Below are 20,685 nucleotides of genomic sequence, written 5' to 3'. Positions count from 1 at the left end.
TTAACACTAAAAGTTCTGTTGCAAAGATAAGACCTAAACCAGCTGCTTTATTCACAAGGGATTGTCACAGCGGGTAGCTCCCCATGTTTGATTTGGCACAGCTTTTGCGCCCGATGCCCCCTCTGACCCAAAGCCATAAGGATTTGTGGTCCCTCCTGGGATTCTTTCGTTTGAAAGGTGAATGTGCAAACCACTACAGTTATACTTAAAAATAAATAAATAAATAAAACAATAATACGCATTATTTCTAAAATACGACAGCTTAAGACATGGTGATAAACTTCTAGAAGTAGTTGAGTACTTTTATTTTGAAAATGTGAGAGTTTAAAAAACCTGTCCAGGTCATACATCCGGTATACATAGACGTACAGATATTATTATTATTATTATTATTATTATTATTATTATTATTATTATTATTATTATTACATAATAATAATAAAACAAGAAATAAAATGTGACAATAAAGACAATATTACAGAGAAAACCCCAACAAACTAATGATGTAATAATAATCCATTATGAGGACTTGGAGACAGTGGGAACGAAGAACCAACTTTAAACAGAAAGTGATTGTAAATTGATTTATATAGCATGAGACCTCGAAATCTTTTTGAAGGTCATTCTGCTAACCTAAATATCACTAAAGCTAATGGCTTTATTTAGGTCTGAGATTTAAAGTGAGCGTTCAAACTGTATAACGCAAATTAAACATAAGCAACAATCAAATTGAACTTGTTTGTAAAGCATATGTAAAGGTGTGTCCCTTACACCAATGACCTAATTAAAACAAAGGTAAAATAATAAACTTGAGAAAACAATAAACAAAAGCAACAGAAATATAAATGTAAATTTAAGATTTAAAGCACGTTGAGTTACTTATTATTGCCTCTAAAACACTGCTATAGATAACGTTTAATGTTAGCATCACCTACTGCACACTGGAAGCCATTGTGTTGGTGATATGATGTCATATGTGATTATCAGGGCAAAGTGTCATACTCTGTCTATCTATCCATGGAAGAACAGTTTCAAAAGTTATTCTGAAGGAGTGTATGAATCATTTGACAGTTTTTGGCATTTTAGAATGATGCGTTTTTCATACTTATCAGAGAAACTGCCTAAAAAAGGTCGACTGTTGTTTATAATAAATACAAAAAAATTATCCCATCAAAATGTCATCAAAACAAAAGCACAACAAATCATTACCATTAGCTAAACCATGTTTGGTCAGCTTTTTCCGGTGCTTCGGCCAGGCTGGAGCTGAACAGGGCGATTCTTGTTATAGTTAAATTGCAAAATGGGACCAAACCCTACTGACTCATCATCCACCAATCGTTTACAGTATGCAAATTATCATCACCCTGGCAACAAGTAGAAATAGGAAGTTGTGATGATGTCACTCTGTGTTTTGAGCTTCTCTTCCCCCATGTGAACGTGAGTCACAGAGTTTTGTTTTTCAGCGAAGATAAGGGATGTTTTACAGCAGATGTACATGCCCGTGAACAGTGCACGGGCAGACTAAAAAGTGTATGACGGCAGCCAGGAAGTCTCTGGCTGGTGCCCTGAAGCAGACAATGCCAGTGAGATTACAGCTACCTCCATAACTCAGGGGCTCTACCAGCCATTACCATCTGGCACCTTCACCCCGGCTTGGCTTTTAACAGCCAGTCTGGGAGCTTTAGAAAGCTGCCTACTCAGAGCCTGATGTCACCCAGTCTGAAAAAATATGGCGTTTCAGGTTAAAGGTAAAAGAAACTTTCTGACCTCCATCTCTATGTAGCTTAATCCTCACTTTGGCTACATTACACATCTGGCTCAGCTGGCAAAGTCTATGCATGTCATGCATGGTTGATTTCTGACTATTCCTATTAGGTGCACTTAAAAAATAGCTAACTGGTAACAGATACTTTAAAAAGTATGCAACTTGCAGAGATCTGATTATGTAATGTAGTGAGTTAAATTTACATGCAACCCATCCCTCAGATGCAGACCCACATAGTAACAGAGCCCCAGTGTGTGTGCGTGTTTGTGTCTGTGTTTGTTCTGTGTGTATTTGCAAACTGTGTTGGCCATTGGTCCGTGCACTTGTTGGACTATTCATTTCCAGCAAAAAAGAAAAAAGAAGAAAAGGAAAGGAGAAAAAAAGGGTGTCTGATAATTCCAAATCCCAAACTGTAACCTAAGATTGTGCGCCACCCACAGGCCTCAAAACAGGTGATGTCATGCACCACAAACTCTCGACGTGTATCTCCCTTTCTCCCTTCGCCTTTTTACAACACATGCTACCACTTCTCATTTACGTAATGGTGCTGGGAACTGCGTCACTCTCACAGTTCTGATACACCACGTGTGCGTAATGAGTGTGTTTATCCCGAGTGTGTTTTTGTATGCTTGTGTGTAAGAGAGAACATCTGTGTTGGGCTGATGAAGTCACTGAATTCATGTACTGTACATGTGTGTGTATGCGTGTGCACTGGTGACGCCACCGTGTTTTGGCATGTTTGCTTTCAAAGGCTGTTGCAGTGTATTTTATATTTTGTGTTTTAGTTACTGTGTCTCGTTTTGGTTGAGTAGACAGAGAGCAGTCAGAAAAAAAAAACGTATCTCCGGGTCTTAAGGTTGTTTGCTGAAGTCACTGGCCAGGTTTATGACAGTCCATTTTAACGCTCGATTAACAGGTCCAACACAGGCCAGCCGGCTCTGGTTAGCCAGCCCCAGTGATTTAAGGACATTCTCCTCTCTCTGGGAACTGCACACAAAGCTACGCGGTACTCTTCTCATCACTGAGCCCATTATAGGGTAACATTAATCACTTAACTTTATGGATGTCATAGATTCTGTTGTCAAAGGCTTATCCATGTCATTATACATACACACATCCTGGTCTTTTGAAGCCCCTTCAGACAAAAGCATTGACATGGTTTAGAAACATGTAAGCTGCTGGCTCTAGCTCACGACACGGCAATAAGTGAATCAGTTCCATTAAAGCTAAATCACAAGGCAAGGGAAGTATTTTTATGGCACATTTCATACACATTTTAAAGGGATTACGTAAAGCATAAAATATATTAAAAAAGAAATACAGCAGCCATTTACGCTAAGCACACTGCTAAAGTAAATACTTGGAGACAGGTATTTACCGTTATGAATATATAAAGAAGAAGTCAGCATCTATTCTCTTCATGACTTATTCAGGCTCCTTCAGATTCCAGATTGTATTCACCGGAAGCAAATATGAAATCTGTTATGTTTTATTGAATCCTGCAAGGTAATAGGTAATAATGTATCAAGACAAAAGCTGAAAAGAAAACTGATCAGTGCCTGTGTTTTTTCAGGTGTAACAGACATAGTCTTTATCAGTTAAAAAGACAGTGTATACATGTACAGTACTGTATATAACCCACTATAAGTACTTAGTTTGACCAGAACCCATTAAACTAAATACGTGTAAACAAAGATGTTTGTAAGGGATAATGTGGGCCCATTATACTGGGGGTTAGTTTGAAATTTTGATATCTAACTTACAAAATAAGCACACACAAGTTGATGTTTAAAAGTTTGGCACTGATCATGTGAAGGACATGCTGTATTTATTACCGGTAATGCAATTTGACCAACTTCTTAGAAGCAGAAATAGAAGCTAAAGTTTGTTTTTATGATCTTAATTCACTGCGTTAGTAGACTTGTGCATTCTCTTTTATGCTAAAAAATCTGTTAAAACCATAACTGTGATTTCAGATGTTGATCTTTTTTTTCTTTGTGTTTCAGCAGGGAGGCACAGGTTAGCACCTAAGAATTGGGACAGAGACAACAAAAGGCTGGAAGGAACAATTTGCAAATAATTAGGTTAATTGGCAACAGGTCAGTAACATAATTGGGTATAAAAAGAACATTTCAGAAGACTTTAAGTGTCACGTCATCTGCAGTGCAAAATACCATCATAAGATTCAGAGAATTTGGAGAAATCTCTGTGTGTGAGAAAGAAGGCTGAAAATACTGGACACCCATGATTTTCAGGGCCTTAGACAAGTCACTGCAATGGTTTCAGGAACACTTCCTGAAATTACTGTCTGTAGACAAAATTTAAGCCCTATCAGGTAAAGAAAAAGCAATTTGTGAATATGATCCAGAAAAACCATCATCTTCTCTTGACCATAGATCATTTAAAATGGACTGAGGCAAAGCGGGAAACTGCTCTGTGGTCAGACGAATCAAAACTTTTAATTCTGTTTTGAAAACATGGACATCTCTCTAGTCTTCTGGTCTAAAGAGGAGAGGGACCACCTGTATTGTTATCAGCGTTCAGTTCAAAAGCCTGCATCTCTGAACATATGGGGGTGTATTAGTGCCCATGGATTGGCAGCTAGCACATCTTGAAAGGCACAATTAGTGCTGAGCAGTATATATAGGTTTTAGTGGGACATATGCTTCTATCCAGATTATGTATTTTTCAGAGAAGGCCTTGCATATTTTAGCAAGACAATGTTGAACCACATACTGCATCTAATATAACCGCATGGCTTCATGGTAGAACTGAAAACATCTGGCACATCATGACACAATATATACAACAACAAAAAAACAGGATTGTTGAGCAGATAAAATCCTCTAACAGACAGGAATAGGACACCTGGTCTCCCTACTTCCTAGACGTTAAAAAAATGAAAAAACATGGCCCCCTCCAAATATTTTTGAGATGTTTTGCTGCCATCAGATTTAAAATGAGCTAATGTTTTTCTTAATATGGTACATTTTCTTACTTTGACAATTTGATATTTTTCTGTGTTATACGGTGTTTTGAGATTGTCAAATCATTGCATTCTGTTTTTATTTACATTTTTAAAGAGCATCATAGCTTTTTTGGATTTGGGCTTGTATTTCTTTATACGTTTGGGGCAAACAGTAAATTTCCAATGATTCCTTATATATATATATTTTTTTTTAAACTAAAAAAGAGAAATCTGTTTCCTTTTGTTCTACTTGTGTGGTTTGTATATTGTGTTTATAACGTATGTATATGTGCCAAGATTAGACTGATTTTTGATACCACTCCGCAGTCAGTGCGGCTGTGATACCAACAGGTAGGCAGGTCGTGACGTATGCCACCAGCCACCCCTCCTCCTCCTCCTCCCACCGCCCCGCCTGCCTCCCAGCTGCGTCCGCCGCTGTCCTGTCTGGCCGCCCGGTGTCTGCTCCGCTGCTCCGCGCTCTGCCCCGTTCCTATCCCCGGACCCGAAACCTCTGCCTCCTCGTTCACCACCCCGGCTCCTGGACCCCCTCCCCCCCCCTCTCCGCCCGGTGAATGCACCAGCGCCGTGAACATGACGGGCATCGCCGCCGCTTCGTTCTTCTCCAATTCCTGCAGGTTCGGGGGCTGCGGACTCCAGTTCGAGTCTCTCGCCGAGCTCATCGTCCACATCGAGGACAATCACATCGGTGAGTGGAGCCAGCGGGGGAGAGGGAACTAGACAGCTAGCTGGTATTAGCTAGCCCCCCCCCCCTCCCCCCCTCCCCTCTAGCTAGCTAGCTAAACGCAGATAGGCTCAGCTCTGCATTCCGCTATTCCTGCTTCTTGCTCTCTGTCGAGGCTCGCCGGAGAGGGAGTTATTTATCAACTTTTATATCTGGAAAATAAACTATGCTTTCTGAGATGTTGGGGCCGACTCGTCTGATTAGGAGTCAGCTACAGCAGTTACCTTTGCAGCGGTAACTCGACTAGGAGGGCCGCGTAGGTCTCATAGGTGAAACTAGCATCCCGACCAGACAGCGGTTTCACAGCTAGCGTTGCTGAGCACTGTTTACATTTCCAGGCCTGACGCAGTGCAGCCGTGGCTTTTCTTCATACCGCTTGTGCATTTGAGCTGCCGAAAACTCTTGACTGTCACATTTCTGAAAGCGTCACTCCCCCGTGGCTTTTCTGTTATTTTGGTGTCTAATTCCCACCGGCACTCCATCAGCTGAAGTTGTAGCAGACATGCAAGGACATAATCAGATTTTCTTCCACAAGTACAAGCGCCGACTTGTTGCACCGCTTATTAGATTTTGGTCTGACAGTAAACACTCTGATGACTGCCCCCTGGCACGTATAAATACAATCGTAATCAGTTTGCCCACCATTTAACATAAGAGGCACAGAAAAAGTTGCAGGGTAAACACTCTGGATTATAAAGAGGCATGTATTTATTTAATTAAGTGGTAATTGGTGCAGTTAGTAACTTCTATTATAGCAGCATTGTATGTGGATTCTCAAAAATGGGGGAAAATAGAGCTGGTGTAGGTGCATTTTTGAGCTGTTAAATAAAAATACCTGTCTTTGCGTGCACAATAATTAAAATCTAAGTAAATTATGTGAATTCTTGATAAGGGAGTGCTTTCCTCCTATTGCCTCAAGGTAGCAGAGAAAAGCATGCAGATTTAAAGAACAGAATAAACTGTCACTTCCAACTAAACACACAATAACACAGTGTGTTAGATTAAACTATGATCCACCATAACAAATAAGACTAGAGATGCATTTACGCATCTCTGAATCACTCAGTAATCTGATGTGGGCTAATCATTATTTGTGGGGAGTATCCATCCTCATGAGGCTATGTGAAGGGGGGGAGCGAGGGGTTTACATAGATGCTTCATTGAGCCAGTCTCCATGGCAACTGGCGGTCCCTAAAGGGGTTAGGGGCAGTGTATTTGGCTGAGTTATTGCACACCTGCTGTCTCACTGACAAAGAGTGCTGTCGAGCAACCAGCTGTGTTGAGGACACCCAACGTGATGTCGCGTCACGTGGAGAACAGGACTGATAAACACAAGTGATGTAGTTGGTGTGGTGTTTGCTGGTGGGGAGACGGAGGAGCAGGGTGGGCTGCTCTTCATCTTACCCATATGCTCCATGGATCTCTTCCAAATAAACCCAAGGGTGGAAGAAATCAAAACGTGATTTTTCACCTTGTCCCCACAGAAATGCAGGGATTAATATTGCTTCCTCAGTTCAACAACCCAAACACCACAGACACTGAGTGATGTATGCCCCATCTGGCTCTTAGCCTGACCTTTGACCCTAACTGTCAGATGAACAGAATAGCGGTTTACCAGTCAAATATTCTGGATTAATGAATTGCCCCTCTCCTGGCTTTATAGCACGGTTGGTTATCAGGGGCGGCACAGACATAAAGAGTCTAATCAATACTGCTTTCAGATCAGTTACCATAGGGTCTAGAGTGACACATGGAGAGGATTGAGAGGGGGCGGGGAGGCAAGTGACATTTGGTTTTGACTTCCTTTTCGGTTGTGAATTAGTGCAGTGGCGTGTGATCAATAATCAATCAAAGGATCAGCTAATTTGAAGCTTGAGATATGAGATGCTAGTAGTTGTAAAAAGTGAGTCAGCGGGACTTAAGTCAGGTGTGGAGAAATCAGTGTATGTCTCTGCTGGAAACAGTTAGTTTTTGCTGCAGGCTGTGCTGCCCTCTTGTGGTAGGGCATCTAATGTGCTACACGACCAGAAAACTCCCAAATTTCTGCCTTGTGTTTGGACTCCTGTTCTAATCCGTTATCTTCTATATCGTTTTTTTTATTTGGACTTCTGCCTTGTCTGACACATAATAGCTGGCAGCAAGCAGACCAGATGAGTGTGTCGTGATCCCATCTGTGAGAAACCTAGGAAACGTGTGGATCTACAACACTGATCTCATCCTAAAGGGCAGGAGCCTACCAATGGCATGCCCACACTGTTTAGATTACAGCCGAATGCAATAAGGAAGTGGGGTTAGGTGCACTGTGTTTAGTGTGGTAGTTTTGTTGTGCTGGGAGTGTAGGTAAGGTCTGAGGAATGCAATGATGTCAGGCTTCTCTGCCTGCGTGCACGGCGGCAGCAATGTTCTCACCTGCACAAGCACGTACCTGCCCCTTACCTCAGCAAAAAGGACAGGGAGGGGGGAGGCAGGTAGAGATTAAAAGCAGGGAAAGAGATTTAAAAGAGAAGGTTATGAAAGTCAAAACACGGGTGTGAGCTGAGTACAGGGAAATCCCAAAAGATATCACCTTTGCTTGGACAGACTTTGCTTGAATCCTTGTTTTTCTTCTGCATTCGGAGTTAAAGGTTGAGCTGAAACTACGGCCTTGTAACATGATGTAAACTCTGCTGAAGAATGCTGATCGTTAGTTTGCAGTGATTTTTTTAAAGGTGTTGCTTTTCGATTACAGGGATAATTTTGTGGGTACGATTGGCAAACCACTAGAATTTATTTTTGCATTTCTTTCTTTGTGATGTTGTTTACAGGGAGACAGCATGTTTGAGGATGTGTAGATTATTCTGTTTTACTATGTAAGTTAAAGCTGAATATGTTAGATATTAGGGCTGGGCCATATTATACCGTTCACGGTAATACCGGTACAATGCTAGGCAACGATAAGAAAATGAAATATCGTGCATGCGCAGTGCCGAAAAAGCACGGCGGTAACGGAGAATGAGAATGGAGAAAGCAGATTGTTGAGTGAAACGGATGAACCAGAATTAGTTTGTAAAAATGGTGCAACTTAACTGGTTTGGTGTTTGTCTGTCAGATACACAACAAAGCACATTTTGTTTGTAGAATATGCAAGCAGGCCATCGTTATTGCCGTATTTGTCAGACTAAGGTGCTCGTAAATCTGGGAGTAGTCTGGGTCCTAAACTCCGTCCTTTAAGGTCCCGAAGTCAAACAAACATCACTGAGAGTTAAAAACTGTCTAAATTCTTCCATCTTTAATAAAATGATCAGCGTTGCTGCTTTACCAGGTGTAACTATGATGTTTAACATCCAGGCATCCATGAAAACGGAATTCATTACATTTAACGGAGTTAGAAGTTAGCGGAAGTTAGCTCGCTAGTTTTGCTAGTTACCTAAGCATGATATAGCATGTTCTGACTGAGAGATTTCTGAAAAAAAAAAAAAAAAAATCAAACGTACATCACTTCCAATATAATAGACAGCAGTGACGTTTGTAGGGTTACTGAAGTTGGGCTAGCTGGTGTTTAATGCTGTGCTACGTGATCGCTAGCGACACAGCTATGTTAGCATAACATAAAGAAAAAGTTAACGTGAAGGTTCCTGATGGTTGGAGACAAATGCAATCGCATGGCAGGATGCTGTAAACCAAACTTCAGTCAGGAGAACAACTGAGATAATCCATCCACAATACAAGGTTAGTCATTAATATACTGCAACAACATAGGAATAGAGCAGCTGTGGTAGAATACAGCATTAATGAATCAATGGTACAGAAGTGGAGGAAGCAAGAAGAATAAGTTGAATAAAGTTTGATTAATCTGACTGCTTTGTTTCGCTTAATGTGCCTTATAATCCCGTGCACCTTATGGTCCGAAAAATACATATTTGAAAGCACCTCTTTTTAACTTCAGTGGATATTATACATAGTTATGCTCAGGATATGTCAGCCCATTTCTACTGGAAATGCCTTTTGGTTAAACTTTCAGCAAGGAATTTACTTTTACACTGTTAAATGTTTATATAGCTTTAATGCACATAAAAAACCCCAGCTGCTTGTTTAAGTAAAATAAATGGATGGGTTTTTTTGCGCTAGTAAAGTCCTGGAGTTGTATTTTGTCTCGCAGAAATTATATCGTCAGTTATAACGTTATCGCAAATTTTCAAATATATATCGTGATATATATTTTTGGCCATATTGCCCTGCTCTATTAGATATAACAAAATTTTTACCAGTAAGTCACGTGCTGAAAAGGTAACCAATAAGTCGATTATTTTTACAATTATTTTTCATTTTTATTTTACATTGTAATTATTTTTTGGACAATGTTTTTGTATTAGACTGATCATTTCAGCTCTATGTATATGTGATTTATATATGCATTAAAAGAAGGATTTCAGCTGTTTGTTCTTGCTTTAGTTGTCAGGTTGTTTCCCATCTCGCTCCTGTCAGAGGGTTGAGAAGGGAAGGGGTGCATGTTTGTGCATGTGAGAGGCTGTGCTCACTATACTTCCTGTATGACCTGTCAGGGTGTAGCGAAGCAGTTATTGGACTGGCATCCCAAACTGGAAACTGCAGACCCTCTCTTTTGCTTCACACACACACAGTCACACACACTGTCTTTCGGAAGTCGCACGATCTGAGCACCCCACCAAGCACTGGGAAGCATAATTACAGAGGAGTTTGCTTTTCCCTCCACCCATATGCCCCCTCTCTTTGCTCCCACTCCTCCTCCTCGCCTCTCTTCTCCCTCCATCCGGTTGCCTGCTGCTTTAGAAACACGTTAAAATGCTCTCCGAGGCTTAATTAGCAGGCTGCATAACAAGCCATGCATTCTTGGTCTGGTTTCAGCACATGCACACATGTAAAGAGACACATACACAGACCTCTCTACACAATGGGCTTGTGCATGTGGACACATGCAGACAGAGTACATTCAGCAGGTGGCAGCAGTGTGCCGCTTGTGAGAGATGGATGTGTGGGTTGTGAAATGAGTGGCTGCAGATTGGGCACAGATATTAATAACTAAAGTGTTTCCACACTGGTGATACTTTGAAACAAAACAGATAAGGAAAACATGTACTGAATTACAAATATGCACATGCATGTACATTAGCCTGCTAAAATACTGTACTGTAAATTTGAAATTGGCAGCTTTGAGGTTCAGTTAGCAAATATATATACGTGTGTGTGTGTGTGTGTGTATGTATGTATGTAGCTTATTGGGTGTACATATGCAGGTCTTCTTCTGGCCACAGCAGCAGGATCAACAGCATGCTCACTTTCTGTCTAGCTCGGCGAGTGGAAGTTGTAAAACCGGCTAACATTTACTGCAGTTCTCGCTATCCGCACCTGGCTAACCCCATTTCCACCAACACCCCTCCCCCTTCTCTACACACACTTACCTCATCCACAATCCTCAGCACCTTGAACATCCCAAGATATTAATTCTGGCATTCTTTCCTCACATTTTTGCCATTCTCACATTAAATTGCCTTCAGCTGATGTTTCTTTCACAGTTAATCCTTTGAGTCAGTCTTATCCTGCTATGTAGTTGGAAAAAATGTGGAATTAACAGAATTTCTGCATTGATTACTCATAAAATGTGGCCTAATCTGCATCTTTAGAAAAAAGTTACAGTTATGGACCTCAATAATCTGACTAAACTAAAACCACACAGTTGTGGTTTTCCTGTCTTAATTGAACACATTGAGTGATCACTCACAGTATCGGCTAATAAAAGTAAGTCAGCTTTTGAATTTAGTCACTCGTAGAAGGAGCAACAGTAGCTGCCGACACAGTGAAGAGGGCCCATATAAAACTCTTGATTGGACACTCTTCAGGTTAGCCACAGCATCTCAATTGGATTAAGGTCACTGTCTTGGTCATTAAAACACTTAATTCTTACTTTGTATCCTTTGGGTTATTATGTTGTTGCCACCCTCCTAAGCCTCAGTTCACGGACTGCTACCCTGACACTCTACTGTGTAATGTTTTGATACAGTGTTCAATGTATTCTTCCTTTAATGATTGGCATCAAGGCTGTGAGGTGGCAAAGCAGCCGCAAACCACGATGCTTCCTCCTGCTTGCAGTTTGTTTGCCTACAAGATATTGCTGACTTTTCTTCTGCTTCATGTGCCGGTTTTTTGAAGGGGGCGTGGAGAGGTGGAAGTCCTGGTATTAAGTAATTTTTTCTAGTGAAGATGAACGAACATTTTAGCAAGACTTCTGCAGGTGTTTTGTTGTAACCCTTTGGTCTTGTTTTCACCTCTTTCAGATGTTCTGTGGTTTGATATTTGCAAGACATGCTGTCAGCTTTGTGCATCTCTGTACTGCTTTTTCTTGCAGTCACAGAATGGTTCAGACCTGATTGTAACATCTACTCTTACCAGTAAAGGTTCATAAAGAGATACAATTAAAATGAAGCAGAACTGAGTTCAGGTCATTGCTGCAGCCCTCTATAGTAATCCTAGTTTCTTATATAGGCCCTTAGGAACATTATTTGTCCACCTCTGGTTCAGACTAGCCAGTCATTCTTGAGATGAGCAGCCTACATGAGGCTTTTCATGCATGTCTTTAAAGGAAGTGCTACAGCTGCATCCCAGACTTCCAATCCCATGTCATTAATTGGAACACCTGACTTTCAGTAGCTTTTGGAGAATTTGGTAGTGTTTTTCTAGCCTGGACTGTGAGTAATTACTCAGTGTGTTCAATAAAAGCACGGAAAGTGCAAGTTTTTGTTTGTTGTTAGCAGAATCTGACCAGTGTAAGATTTTTGGGAGTGATATCTATAAAAGAAATCTGTTATTACAATATATTAGCTGAACATATTTGCCTAACATTTGTTATGTGTAGTTATTTATTTACTACACACCCTCAACACACAGAACATGGTTGAAGAGCCTTTCTTCAGTCCCGTCTTTATTTTTCACATTTATTGGCCATTATAAACGCTGATACCAATAGACGGACACACAGATAACACTGGCTAATCATATGGGCTTGGCTCTTGTTTTGATTTCAGTCAGATTTTTGTTTGTTTTCAATTAGGACAGAGGGAAAAATCAGTAGCATTGAAGTCCTGGTAATATGAGGATATTCACAAACTTTTTCTTGCAACTGTATACGTTTGACTCTGATGGACTATTTTAAAAAGATCACACTAATTAGGTTTCTTTCTATCACCTCCCCAGATGTGTTTTGTTCTGTGTTTTAAGTTTGTGAAGTAATGTGAAGATGCCACTGTGGACTCTGTGGGAATCTTTTAGATTAAAACCCCCCCCAAAACAAAACAGGTTATAAATATTCTAATCCAAACTCATTTGTCATTCCTGTCATCTTTTTGCTTAATCTCAGTGCATATATAGATTTTGTTTTAGCAGATTTTCCCCGTTGTTGTCTAGTCTACTCAGTGGTTTCCAAAAGGTTATTAAAAGATGCAGATAGCTCTCACTAAAGCATGTCTCGTGACTCAGGGATGTAGGTTTAGCTGTGTGTATGTGTGTGTGTTTGTGCACAATTATGCATGCACAGAAAGCTCTGGTCTCTACATCTGAGCAGCAGGTAGGATTATTAAGTCTCAGCTATAAAAGACTGTCAGAGACCACCTCTGCGGACCACCTGGGTATATAATCTTGCTACCCTTTTCCCCCTTTGCCTAGTCTTTTTATTTTGAAAGTCACATATATAGCACTATGTTTTGCATGGCAGACCAGTTGAAGTGGGCAAGTTTCTTTTTTCTGGGTTGTTTTCTTGTTTGCTGGTCTCCTTAGTGTTCCTCCTCCCGCACGGTGGGAAGTCTGCATTCTTTGTTTAATTATGAGGTGTGAAAGCCTGAAAACTGAAGGGCTGAGAAGGCCAACACACCACAGTTGGAAGCATCCAGGGGTGTGTTGTTAATTTTTGCACAGAGATGATCTAGTCCTTGGATCTAAATTGAAATACATCTGCTAGCTATTACATATGTTGCTGCAATTATGCCTGCTAGTGCACACACTCACGCAGACATAGATGGCTTGGCTTAAATGTACTGTTTTTTTAAGCTCCTTCTGAACATTCCCAGATTGAACACTTGATGGCACTGGTAGTTCACATATGTAACCCACCCGCAGTGTTTTCATGCACACTTGCTTCTGTTTTCCCGGGGTGTGAGATGGGACTTTGAAGTACACACTGCTTGCCTCAGGCAGTGGAAGTTGCCGACTGTAGCGTTACTGACTTAGCAAGTCATCTGGAAAAAGCCTGTATGTACTCCTCAGCTCATACAGTGTGTACATTCATCACAGCCGCCTTTACTCTAAAGTAATTTTTTTCTTTTTGTAACCACATCCTCCCCCCGGCAACGATTAAGTGGTCTTGGGTCACTTCAGCGAAGGCATTGGTTGTAAATTAGATAGGGCTTGGTTCTGCTGTAATAACGTGCCGTTTATGAAAGTATCTGAAATGTATCTGCAGGGTGCCACACATTGAGACTAATACAGTGAACGCAGTGTGAGACATATCTAGTAATCTATCAGCCTGTCTGGCAGAAAGAATACATGTGTGAGTCAGCTACATACTTAGAGTATTCACAGAACATTTTCCCTCCACAGGGAGTGGTGATTAATCTGAACGTCTCCTTCTCTCGCAGACACAGATCCGAGGGTCTTGGAGAAGCAGGAGCAACAGCAGCCCACCTATCTGGCCCTAAGCTACATCAACAGGTAAGGCACACACAATCGTACACATTCACACACGCTCAAAAGCATCCGTCTACAGAGGGCACCATTGTTCCACCAGTGAAGTTAACGTGCGTGTGAGTGTGTGTATATGTGGCTTGCGGAGAACATCTCCAATGACTGACTTTTCCCATACCCACAGCAGTGACTCATCCACAGACCAGCACAGAAAACCACACAAGACAATCACTTTTGACTCCCTGTGCAGCCAGAGGATTACGGCATGTGTGTGTTTGTGTGTGGTGAACCGATGTGTCACGTCCCACTAAATGCCTCGTTAAATCCCTACAAGATGTAACACTGAGAGAGATAATGGTGGAATGAAAGAGAGAGGTTTGTTTTCTGTGATAATTGTTCAAGTGGCGAGGCTATAAATGTCATTCGTATTTACTGTACATGTTTTGACAGAATATTTAAGGGAGGAGTTCACTCAGCAGCAAGGCCCTGTCTTCTCACACAAACGGACATTTTTCTCATAGCAACAGTGGAGCACAGCTTAACGCCACATGTTAGAAAACCAAATTTGGATATGAATCACAATTTATGAAAAGGATAATAAATAATAAATTAACAGGGTTTTATTAAAGCAGCGATACTTCTGCAGTCAACAGAGGGTACGAGGACAGATTAGCCAAACTTATAAGTAAATAAAAAAAATAACATTTAAATAAACAGTTAGCAGCTAAAAAACACCGTGCAAAGACAGCTAAAAGAATACATATATTATTAAAACTGTAACAAAAAACCTAAACTGTGAAACAATATTTGAAATTGCTAATAACTAGTTAAACTTATTAGCTAAGACTTTTGAAACTGTATACCATTTGAATAAGGATTTTAATTTGATTGCTAATAGTATGGATATAGTAGTATAATAGTATAAACATTTAAACAGTTAGCATTACTAAATAAATTGCGACAAAATAAGCTGAAGTTGGGAGTTAAGAGCTAAAAGTGAGGCTTTAAATTGAATCTTGTAGCTAAAAGCATGGATTTCCCACTGCAATGACTAGCTAATGGCAAGATAAACCGTTCAAGAAATCTAAACTAGCTAAAAGTCAGTCATTAGCTAAACATAATACAGAGGTGAAATGTTGAAAAAGGCTGGACAGTATTGGCTGAAAATGTGTCTATCAGCTGAAAATCTTACCCAAAAGTATAGATTCACACGTGCAACTAAATGGAGTGGGAAAACTGTTGAAAGTGGTCAGTGTACTTAATTAATAGCTGCTAAACAGAGTTGTAGCTAAAAGTTGTAGATGAAGGATTAAAATAGGCTACATCATTAGATCAATAGTGGATCCGTGGCTGTACACCAGTTTAAAAAGTAAGAGAACTACTGTTTTAATTTATAATTTCATGTAATCACAAGCAAAATCTAAGTAGTTAGGCCTCAGTTGCAGAGGCCTAGAGGCCAGTGGCAGCCACTAGTTGGTAGGGTTTGTGTCATCCATGCAAACCACAGGCAACAGTTGCAATCTGCTAGTGACCAAAGCAATCAGTATGTTTTTGGTGCCGTACTGTAGCATGTTTGCTGTCTCTAAACCTCTGTGGCTGTAGCCTTAGCAGGGAAAGGGCAAAACTACAACAATTACCGAAGTTATAATAAACTTTCAGTTAATTACCTTTCAAATTAAGAGGTCAAAGTTATAAAAAACTCCCAAAAAAACAACCCAAGTGGATGAAAACGTGTTAGCATTTATTTGAAAAACATTGCTTATATTCATAAGGTTTTCAAGTTGATGAGAACATAGCTGTCACATAAGTTTAGTATTACATGCAGGTAGGAGACCTCTCCACTGATTAATAATGAGAAATCGGATAATGCGAACTAATACAATAACTGTGCGACGTCAGGTTCATGACGGATGCAGCACGCCGGGAGCAGGAGACCATAAAGAAGAAGGCCACACCCAAGTTGTCCCTGTCCATCACGGGCGGAGTGTCCAGGAACAGCACGGCCACACCTCCCCGCCACACCAGCGGTAACCTGACGCCTCCCGTCACGCCCCCCATCACCCCTTCCTCCTCATTCCGCAGCAGCACACCTACAGGTATAACCGGTGTGTGTGTGTGTGTGTGTGTGTGTGTGTGTGTGTGTGTGTGTGTGTGTGTGTGTGTGTTCAAACGTATGATTGAAAGGGAGAAAGATGGATTGCTTATATGTGTGATGGGAAAGGATATGTTGAAACTGACTTAGGCAATTTAACCCTACTGACACAAAGAGAAAAAAACATGGGAAGCATATTCATCAAAGTCAGACAGCGTGCTGAAGAGCGAGTGAAGATATTTGTAATGCAAATGGAATGCAGCTTATTTCATAGCTGTCCAATGGCTCTGCATCTCAAAGTGAAAACTACAAAATACCTGCTAGGAGTGCACAAGCCTGCTCATCTTATATTCAGCAGTGTCTCTGTAAACATTAACCATTATTTTTTTTGGATATTTCTGGCCAATTCTCTGCTAATACTTGCTCTTTTGTAAATCATCAGGAAAATCTGCTGTCACAGTGGAAAGCTTGTAACCAACCACTATGTTCCTGTGTGTGTGTGTGTGTGTGTGTGTGTGTGTGTGTGTGTGTGTGTGTGTACTGTTTGTGTCTTGGGAATGGTGGCTCCTGCAGTGAGCAGACCAGTCAACACTTTGCTAATTACATAGCAGCTGTCACGCTGTGTGTTCGCATGGGGCCGTGTGTTGCACAGCCTAGAAGCAGATGTCCAATTCCAGCCCAAATGGTTCCAAACGTAGTGTTAGGTCTGGGCTTACACATCAGCATGGCTACACACACACACACACACACACATATATATATGTGCGCGCGCGCACACGCCCCCTTTCAACATGTGCCAGGGTGCCATCCATTTCCTCAAGCTGAGGTGCAGCATTTCCTGTGAGATGGTGGGGGGTCAGTGGGCCTTTATGTCTATGTGTGTGTGTGTGTGTGTTTGTGTGTGCATGCATGTGAGTGGAAAATGTTCTGCACTTAGTAAAGCACTTTTTCCAGGCTGAGCAATGGGGATCACTCCCACTTAATGATCTCTTTCTCAGTGCCAATCCCCACATTTTGACTCACAGGCACACACGGAAGCACATCACACCATTTCTGGCTTGTGCGTTCCGTGATATGTGGGCTGCTTATGCATCCGAGCAGGGGACAGCACGCAGAGAAATGTGTTAATAAAAAGTCACTTATCGTTTTCTGCTTCTCAAATTCCCAGGGCGTTGCATTCCCGTGGGTATGTCGCTATCCCTGTTTCAGCTGGGTTGACAAGTGTTTTTTTGTTCTGCGTGGCTCCATTATGCCTTTAGGCAGCGAGTATGATGAGGAGGAGGTAGACTACGAGGAGTCGGATAGCGATGAGTCGTGGACCACAGAAAGCGCCATCAGCTCTGAGTCCATCCTCAGCTCCATGTCAATGAACGGGGCCGATGAAAAGCCGTTCGCCTGCCCCGTCCCCGGGTGTAAGAAGAGATACAAGGTAAGGCTGAACCTGAGGGCGGAGCAGGCAGTTCCACGAAGGCATGAGGTTTTACTTCTGAATAAATCCACACTAGAACTTTTGTCTGAGTATCACATGTGTTTGAAAAAGCACATTATAAGATCTGAGGGTGATTAATATTTTCTGCTTCACTTAATTTTTTTTTAATTCATTTTTTTAATAACAGCTGGCAACAAAAAACTCATTCAGCTTGCTCACTGTCCAAGCTGCTTAACTAATGGACAGTGTGGGAACATTTCTCCCTAATACCCCGAAGACAAAAACAGCAGCGTGGGAAAAGCGACCTTTGTTGTTGAGGGGCATTCACAGAGGATGAGACTAGCAGTGATATAACAACCAGACACCGCAGGACTTCGGCGAAATTCAGGGACTGATGGTGACGACACTGAAGTATCCATTAGTGATGCAGTGGGCGGGTACATAGTTGAAGTTCTCCAACTTTAAAGCGGAGAAAGGAAATTGTTGATTGACAGAAAAATGGTAAAATTAGCATGCAAACATGCTAATATGAAGCAGTCTTAAGGTTTACCTTCCTAGTTTAGTAGTTCAGGATGATAACTTTAACTCCCTACCACTAAACACAAAATAGCAGTTTTGCTGATATCATGTAAATCACTTATATTTCTGGGCGTTTTTAGTCTTTATTGTCTTAGGACAATGTATAGAAGACCACAAAGCTGGGAGAGAGAGAGAACAGGGAAAGACATGCAGTAAGTGGCCTCAGGGTGGATTGGCGAGACATCCATCCCTGCATCTGTCTGTGCACTATTAATAAGCAGTACTGTTCAGATTTTAGTGAAACTTGCACCCAGTAATGGGTCTGCACCCAAATTGTGCTTAAGGTCAAATTCATATTTGCAATTCTCAGTAGATTTTAACTCTGGTGGCTTTATGATATAAGGAGACTCAAAGTATTAAACAGCTGGTGCACATGGGATTTTTCTTTTGTGTACCACATGATAACTGACAACTGATCTGCTACCTATTGTTTTAAAATAAAAAAGGCTAATCGATTGAAATCTACCATGTTTTATCATTGTGAATGAGATAAAGTCAACTCACTGGCGCTACTCTATCATGATGTGTGTAGTAAAAAACGAGAGAGGAAAAACAAATGTTGGATGAAGCCTACGTTTAGTGAAATGTTTCACATTTGTATTTTCGTTGTATTTTCATTGGAATTCTGTCCATAAAATCTGGGATAATGCTCTGGTGTTTTATAGATGCTGTGTGCAATCAAAAGTGGTAATTATAACCCCATTTTTCTTCTTCATCTCTGCATGCGACCACTTTCTTCAGAATGTGAATGGTATCAAATACCACGCCAAGAACGGCCACCGCACACAGATTCGTGTGAGGAAACCCTTCAAGTGTCGCTGTGGCAAAAGCTACAAGACCTCGCAGGGCTTGAGGCACCACACCATCAACTTCCACCCGCCCGTCTCCACCGAGATCCTCCGCAAGATTCAAGGCTAAGAGCCCGCGCTCACACCAATCAACTTCCCCTAAAAAAAAAAAAAAAAGAGTCCTGACTTTCCTTACCCATCCTATGTACACTAAAGGATCAAGTGCATGCTTTAAGTTTTTTTTTTTTTTTTAAATCATCTTCTTTTTGTGTGTTACGTTAGTATTTTTTTCTATCTATGTTATATCACTTGTATTTTTTTGGGAAACAAAAAAAACCTATCTTTGTAGTATTTTTATTGATGTACATTTGCACATTCGTATATGCTATCACATTATTTTATTTTCTATCGTTCGACTTACATAAGGTGCTAACTGTAAAAAAAAACAACAGAAAGAAAAGACAAAAAACAAAATGATACGAAAGTAAAGAGGAGAAAAGACGGAGACGTGAAACAGGAAGTGCAACCAAGCCCTGCCTTCCTCCTGCTCAGCTCTGAGTGGGATGAAGTTGGCCTCCAGTGCTGATGTAAGCTCAGCGGTTGTTACACTCCCTTTTGAGCTGCAGAGTCCAGCTGAGCTTAGATCTGTGCCTTCACGGTCATTTGTGGGGGTGAAAGCGCTGGAGTTAAGTTATACTTTTAATAGATATATCGATATATAAACAATAGACAGATATGTATGTGTACATAAAAATATATAAAAGTATTCATGAGCATATACATAGTTACTTTATTTTCAAGCTTTATTTTATATATTTTTGTCAGTGTTTTAGATTTCGTGTTCATTTTTATGTATCAGTAAGTGTTCCTTTCATTCCTCATTTGCTGATTGAGCAATTCTGTCACCTCAGAGGTCAAAGGTCAATCAGCTGGCTGACTTTAGGTTCTGAGTTTTTGTTTCTTTGTTTTCCTTACATGTTCTACAGATTAAGAGCTAATGCTCCTTTCAGTTTGACACCGATCTGTGTGTCGTTTGACCATTTTATCACGTGGAGAACGTATTAGAACACGGCCCGATCCGTATCCGCATTAAGCCATCGTTATCTCCAGCGTTTCTTCATTCACAGTGCCAGAGCTGCGTTCCACACGCTTAGCCACAAAAGTGGGTTAAGCGGCACACTTTATTCCAGTTGCCAAGATCTTTGTAGTTGTTTTGTTTTTTCCATGATCGTTGCCAACAGCTCTCCACTGCCAAACATTGACCATACCATGTGCCTGATGAGGGGATGAGGAGAGAGGGAGGGGGGGAGGAAAGGAAGGTGGATGGGAAGAGTGTTGTAATATTTCCACCCCGGAGGTCGCCCCAGACTTGTGGCAGTTATTTTCTTGTATGTCGCACCTCCAAAAAGAAGAAAAAGAAAAAAGTCACGGGAATGAATGGATGTACACGAGAAGAATGTTTTTCACGCATGTTTCTGTGTCGTGTGGAGACGTGTGAAAGAAGAAGGTGGATTTTGTATTTGAAAGAGATTACCATCTACGTGTCGTTTTTGTGCGTGTGTGTTTTAGACAAAAGCATTCCAGTCCATTGTGTGTTCGCGAGAGTGTGAGTGGTGTGTGTTTTCAGCAGTATC

General features: G+C 41.1%; 1 protein-coding gene across 1 annotated transcript; it reads left to right on the top strand.

Annotated features, from left to right (window-relative positions):
• The first annotated feature begins 5,068 nt into the window (after positions 1–5,068).
• Positions 5,069–19,286, top strand: jazf1a (JAZF zinc finger 1a). The gene is made up of 5 exons (XM_005728813.2): positions 5,069–5,439; positions 14,118–14,190; positions 16,063–16,259; positions 17,515–17,684; positions 19,005–19,286. Exons 1-5 carry the CDS (start codon positions 5,103–5,105, stop codon positions 19,179–19,181), a joined length of 954 nt encoding a protein of 317 aa, XP_005728870.1. The 5' UTR covers positions 5,069–5,102; the 3' UTR covers positions 19,182–19,286.
• Positions 19,287–20,685: the final 1,399 nt, after the last annotated feature.

The sequence above is a fragment of the Pundamilia nyererei genome, unplaced genomic scaffold (genome assembly GCF_000239375.1).
Source record: "Pundamilia nyererei isolate P.nyererei 1_Seehausen unplaced genomic scaffold, PunNye1.0 scaffold00030, whole genome shotgun sequence".
In the NCBI taxonomy this organism is placed as follows: Eukaryota; Metazoa; Chordata; class Actinopteri; order Cichliformes; family Cichlidae; genus Pundamilia; species Pundamilia nyererei.
The sequence above is the reverse complement of the archived record's forward strand: the minus strand, read 5'-3'. Positions and strand labels throughout refer to the sequence as shown.